Here is a 6,707-nt window from a genome sequence, read left to right on the forward strand (position 1 = left end):
AAAGTCCGCTAAAACTGCATAATTTAATATGATCTGATTACTCAAACTAAAATGAGCTCCTAAAATTAACTGATCTATTTTTTTCAAGAAAATAAAACAAACCTCACGGTGTATGCCTTCGAAAAAAATAACTCAGTTATCGAAACGTTGACCTGCATTTTCTTGGTGGATTCATTTATATTTTCAGACATGAGCAATTTCTGAGTATGGCAGCTAAATAAGACTACTACCTTCATTTGCAATTACAGTAGTCACAGTAAGACATCCATAACAGAAAACGCGTCTGTAACAGAAAACAACTTCAAAAGCTCTCTTATGTATAACAACACCTCCAAAAAAAATCTTCTTTAATTACTAAAATAATTCTGTAGATTAAAAAGCTGCGTGGCTCAGCATCACAGTGGGTAAGTAATGAGTTTCAAGTCTTCTTCATCGATATAATTCTTTCTTATCCTAGGGAAGGAAACTACCTCCCTTGGTGAAGAAAGTCATTCGACAGTTGGTCTGAGGAAACGTGGTGCAACAGGGCATTCGATTAAAAAGCAATTTTTGCCAGGTGCATGAAGGTTCAGTTATGGAAATACAGATGGTCATAGCAAGAATGACACGCCCTGATGTCGATATGAAGACTGAAACTTCAAAATTAGCAATAAACATACGGGAATTACATCCCAGTGGCAGGTCAGCTTGAGTACTAAAAATATTTTGATATTGTCATTCATGTATATTTGTTTGAGATCAGAATAATTATAATAATGACGATTTCCCTCCATGGAAAAAATCTGATGCACTGTCATGCACATAAAGAAAAGCCATGCCTACTCATATATGCATTATTCCAACTGGTGGTAACATATAAACGGTAAAGAAAACCAGAGAGCAATCCAAAATCCAGGCTTCATATTCATGAAACTTACAAGATTCAGACCCTTTCTCTGTATACAGAAAGAAAAGCAGAATACGAAATTGTATTTACATTTTCTCACCCTCTTGAACACATGCTGTTCAAGATTCAAATATGAGACTTAACATTCGATGAATATATGAAACAGATAAAGATTTATAGGGACCTGCTCGCTTCGCAAACTAATTTCTGAATTGGAAAGGATTTACGGAAAGCTGCTCGCTTGGCAAACTAATTTCTAAATTCGAAAAGAGTTACGGAAAGATACTCGCTTGGCGGACTAATTAAATCGGAATTTGAAATCCAAGATTTGATTCACGTAGAAGTTGTCTTTAGAAACGGCAGCTCACCGGAAATGACCTGCAATTTTGGTTCTTCTCACGACATATATCTATGAGCACATCGATGTGTCTGTTTGTCCAGCCAGGGATCGACCTTGCGACCTTAGACCTAAACTTTCCAAGCAACATGAGCAGTCCAATTTGAGTCAGCGAGTGCCTGCATGGCCTGAACTTGCATCTTTAGCGCCCGGATGTAATCCGCGGCCTCCTTGAGAAAAGCGGCCGTGTCCAATCCGTTGCTTCCCGGGATGAGCAACCTTAGGGTTTGTATACGAGAATCCAAGGTCCCTCCCGTTCCTTTCAAGCCGCGGTGCCTGGAGTTTCTGAGAAGCCGCTGGGCCAACTTCTTGCAAGGATCGGTCCGTTTGCAGGGGCTGCTTTTGCCAGACGCAGATCTCCTTATTCCATGGAGGTTCCCTCTGGATTTCACAACTCGCCGTCGGCAGCCGGATCTTTTGAGCCTAATATATTTGCCAAGAATTGCTCGGCTCCAGGCAGTTCGGCCTCTTGATGTCATCGCCATTGACAGATCCGCAGCCGCTTTCACGGCTCGAATTCGAGCCGACGCGCTGGTTGCATTTTCGATTCTCCCACGGCGCAGCACGGCCACAATGCGGCTGACATATTTCCGCTGAAAACCAGTCCGCCCTGCCGATTCTTTACCACCTCCATAACGGTCTTCCATAGAAGCTTAGAAAATTCAGAAAACCTAAAAGACCTTGCCGTCAATTCTGACGTTTCTGCAAAGAGAGGAAGGAGGGAGGTCGATCCGCAGGCATGTGCTGAGCTCCTCTTCCAGTGCTTTAAAGAAACATTTCTTGTTGCTTCACATGCAATGTGAGGAGGGGAGGGCCCGTCCACACAAAAACCGCTGGCCGCACGGGCATCCCACTCCGTCACATGCTTAGCCGTCGGCGTCATTGCTTTGTCGTTACTTCACCTCCCAATAACCTTAAATGTCATTCTTTACAGCTCACTATAGCGACGAGACAGAGGCCAGACTTACGCCATCCATAGTGCGCAACGCAAATGCATGCACCTCTCCTATTAATGGAATCTTGGGCTATCCTTTCTGGGATTTGCAGCTAAGGTGGTAACCTGTAGAACACATTTCCAATTAAACCGGTAAAAACAATTTTAATTTGGAGGATTAGCCCGACATTCTGAAAATGTTAAACATGTGAAAATATCTGGAAAATATCTGGAAAATGGCAGGAGGCTGTTCTGCCTTGAGATCACATATTATAACATTGGAAGGCTGATAACCTTGAAACTAAATGCATGAAATATGATCAGATGCATCCCAGGTGGGGTACAATAAATATTTAAGCAAATTATTGGATTACCTTGGCATGCACATGTCTTTATTTTGTCTGTTATGCAGTACATAGAGATAAGCTCAAAGCAAATTTGATTACTAGATTTGAGTTAATTGTGTCCTTTTATACAATAAAGATATTCTGCATATTAAGGGGACCCATAACATAATGTTGCATAACTTTAATATTGAAATGATATATGGAAATATGTAGCCTAAAAATAGGAACGTTATGACGATCGTTTTCAAATATTTCAGATTTTTCTTCTGGGCTTGAAAAAAGGAACCCACGCATATCATTTATTGGCAAGAAATCCCGGAACCATTCCCTTTTCCGAGGGGGATTGATGGGAAAATTGGTCCTACATAAACCGAATAATTGGGAAAAGGGATCCGTTAGATTATATATATATATATATATATATGGGTTTAGGATTAAATAGCACTCTACAAATCAATGAATTTTAGGCTCACTGCTTAGTACTTATGGTTCTGAAAAATATAAGGCCTGAATTCATGGCTAAGAAGATTTGTTTAATAACATAACATATCAAAAGTTGCAGGCGCTGTGAAAAGAAAATTACTAATAAATTTGGATTTAAACATCCTCACATGGGGCAGAGGACTCTAAGAAATTCTTGGGAATGAGAAACAAGATGGAAAGATGGAAAGCTTGGATTTTAAATTATAATATTTGCAAGAGAGGATTCAAGGCTATGTCCATGCTTAACCTGTTTCAAACATATCAATCTTGTATATTATATATTTATTTAGTAATTTTTAATAAATAAAATTGTAAATATATTCATCACAAGATTGGAAAATAAATATTTTTCACCTAGTTAATATTGGTTTACAATGATATTATTAACTCAAAAAGCATAGTGTTAGAAAGAAATATTAGAAATATGAAAATTCTTATTTCAAATCTATAATAGGATTTTGTAAACATAGGGATGTCAAATCTGTTTAGTAATGAACAGTGATATTATTAACTCAAAAAGCATAGTGTTAGAAAGAAATATTAGAAATATGAAAATTCTTATTTCAAAGCTATAATAAGATTTCGTGAGCATAAGCATGTCAAATCTGTTTAGTAATCAACAATGATATTATTAACTCAAAAAGCATGGTTTTAGAAAGAAATATTAGAAATATGAAAATTCTTATTTCAAATCTATAATAAGATTTTCTGAGCATATGCATGTCAAATCTGTTTAGTAATGATGAGAACTCACTTAAGCCCTCTAAAAATTTACAATCATTAATATCCCAATTCACTATTATCTTGGGTAGGTTAATTGATTACAAATATATGTATATTTATAATTAAATAAAAAACTTGAAATAAAACATCATATTAAAATTATAATTATGGTAAGCATATGCTTATATTTATTTATAAAAAAATCACACAATAACAGGCAAAATATATCCTCTAATAAGGAACACACAATTAAATTACGAAATTATAAAAATTCATATATACTAATAAAAAATCATATTAAAATTATAATTATGCATCATATTAAAATTATAATTATGGTAAGCATATGCTTAAACATCCTCACATGGGGCAAAGGACTCTAAGAAATTCATGGGAATGAGAAACAAGATGGAAAGCTTGGATTTTAAATTATAATATTTGCAAGAGAGGATTCAAGGCTATCTCCATGCTTAACTTGTTTCAAACATATCAATCATGTCTATTATATATTCATTTAGCTTTCTTAATAAATAAAATTGTAAATAAATTAATCAAAAAATAGGAAAATAAATATTTTTCACCTAGTTAATATTGGCTTACAATGATATTATTGACTCAAAAAGCATAGTGTTAGAAAGAAATATTAGAAATATGAATATTCTTACTTTAAATCTATAATAAGATTTTGTGAGCATATGCATGTCAAATCTGTTTAGTAATGAACAATGATATTATTAACTCAAAAAGCATAGTGTTAGAAAGAAATATTAGAAATATGAAAATTCTTATTTCAAATCTATAATAAGATTTTGTGAGCATAGGCATGTCAAATCTGTTTAGTAATGAACAATGATATTATTAACTCAAAAAGCATAGTGTTAGAAAAAAATATTAGAAATATGAAAATTCTTATTTCAAATCTACAATAAGATTTTGTGAGCATAGGCATGTCAAATCTGTTTAGTAATGAACAATGATATTATTAACTCAAAAAGCATAGTGTTAGAAAGAAATATTAGAAATATGAAAATTCTTATTTCAAATCTATAATAAGATTTTCTGGGCATAGGCATGTCAAATCTGTTTAGTAATGATGGGAACTCACTTAAGCCCTCTAAAAATTTACAATCATTAATATCCCAATTCACTATTATCTTGGGTGGTTTAATTAATTACGAATATATGCATATTTATGATTAAATAAAAAACTTGAAATAAAACATCATATTAAAATTATAATTATGGTAAGCATATGCTTACAATTATTTATAAAAAAATCACACAATAACAGGCATAATATATCCTCTAATAAGGAACACATAATTAAATTACAAAATTATAAAAATCGGTAAAATATGTGTTTTCTAAATAAATATAATAAAAAAAAAATCATATATACTAGTACTTCACATCCCCGCTATAAGTATCAAATACAAGTTCAATCTTCAAGTCACATTACGAGGCCACAAAGGTGAGGAACTAACCTAGATGCTCATAATTTACACATCCCAACGCCTTGCTCTCATGACTTTGTGAATTTTCTGGTGACAAGCACACTAGTTACTTCATTCCATCATTAATTAAGCATGGTACCTTTTTCCACTGCCATACATAATATAAGGGAAGCCCTTCCGTTTATCTTGTTAATAGTCCCTTTAGAATCTCCTTCCTCCCCAACACTCTTTAGTATAGGCAGAAAGGGAATGGTCATTGCTTTCCTTTTGATAGTATCATGGTAAAGAAATAATATATCTCTGAAACAATGATTATGTTTCACTATCGAGGCTGGGTAACCTTCTCCAAATCAACCTAATGTTTTTCTCATCTAAAACCATCCATTTATATTCCAAGGACTACAATCAATCATCACAATTGTCCTTATAGCATGAATAAAAAATAACAATAGTTGAGACTCACACATCACATTCAAAGGAAGGTGAAGATATGGAGATCAAAGTCATTAACTACAACCATCCACTTAGTCTCAACCCTCCTTTGACTAATCCAGTAACCCACTTTTAATTCAATTCAGTGGACCTCATTCTATGGACTAATTTTCCTTTTAGAGTATTTGTCAAGGTAGGTGAAAAATTAGTGGGTCATCTAGTATGGGAGTACCTATCCCCATTCCCATCTATGTGTTAGGAGAAGCCAGTAGGGAAACCTCCATTTCATTAGTTAGTGTTATACTTAATGCTATGTTGATGGTTGAAGCATCAAGTGTCCCCATTTACCAAATTCTAGCAATCACATTTGTTTCTTCCTCTAGTTTACTTATATTTTAATACACCCACTTTTAATCCAGTAATATTGTAACACCCTAAACTTGGACCCTCGGTTGTAAATAACATGTATATGTGAAACTTAGGCTACTGAGTTGGTACATATTAATTAGGCTAGTGAGACAAGGACTACTTTTGGAGCCAGCATTCCTTTATGCATGTGTGTTTATATGTTTCGAGGCTGATATGCTCATGTGTACATGCTCTTATATGTTATGGAGCTAGAATGTCTTGTGTTGTAATTATGATACTTCATGTACACTAATAAATACATTATCATTGTAGATTGAATAAGAAAAAAAGAGTATTGGGGTCCAATACTCCATGTGCATTAAAAGGTGGCTTCATATGATTTAATACTCATAATAAAAGTGAATTGGCTTTAACTAATGTCCATGAATTGACATGAGGGGGCAAGGTGTCAAAAAAGATACATGAAAATAAAGGTCTGTGTGTCGGCACTATTGAAAGGTCGTAGAGGATCTGACATGAAGGGGAAGGTAGCAAGAACTCTTAGAGCCATGGTACTATAGACATCCCTTTTTGGCTGAGATAGATAGCCAAGAAGTAGAGGCATAGCCCAAGGGACTACAAGTGTAAAGAAGGGGGTGCACTACTTGTGTGTGGGTTGACATGGAATGTGAGCTTGTAGGTT

The 6,707-nt window shown here is 34.6% G+C and overlaps 1 protein-coding gene across 1 annotated transcript; it reads right to left on the minus strand.

The window, feature by feature from the left end:
• Positions 1-796: 796 nt before the first annotated feature.
• LOC149231150 (transcription factor IBH1-like) lies at positions 797-2,082 on the minus strand. Its single transcript, XM_089379135.1, has one exon. The coding sequence runs from the start codon at positions 1,928-1,930 to the stop codon at positions 1,355-1,357; it is 576 nt and encodes a 191-aa protein (XP_089235261.1). The 5' UTR covers positions 1,931-2,082; the 3' UTR covers positions 797-1,354.
• Between the last annotated feature and the right edge of the window lie 4,625 nt (positions 2,083-6,707).

Source organism: Pinus tabuliformis, chromosome J (genome assembly GCF_031772625.1).
Source record: "Pinus tabuliformis cultivar Carrire ecotype Pingquan chromosome J, CPIR1, whole genome shotgun sequence".
NCBI classification, from domain to species: Eukaryota; Viridiplantae; Streptophyta; class Pinopsida; order Pinales; family Pinaceae; genus Pinus; species Pinus tabuliformis.

Coding starts and splice junctions, on each gene's coding strand:
- LOC149231150 (XM_089379135.1), bottom strand. CDS start 1,930: ATGGAAGACCGTTATGGAGGTGGTAAAGAATCGGCAGGGCGGACTGGT.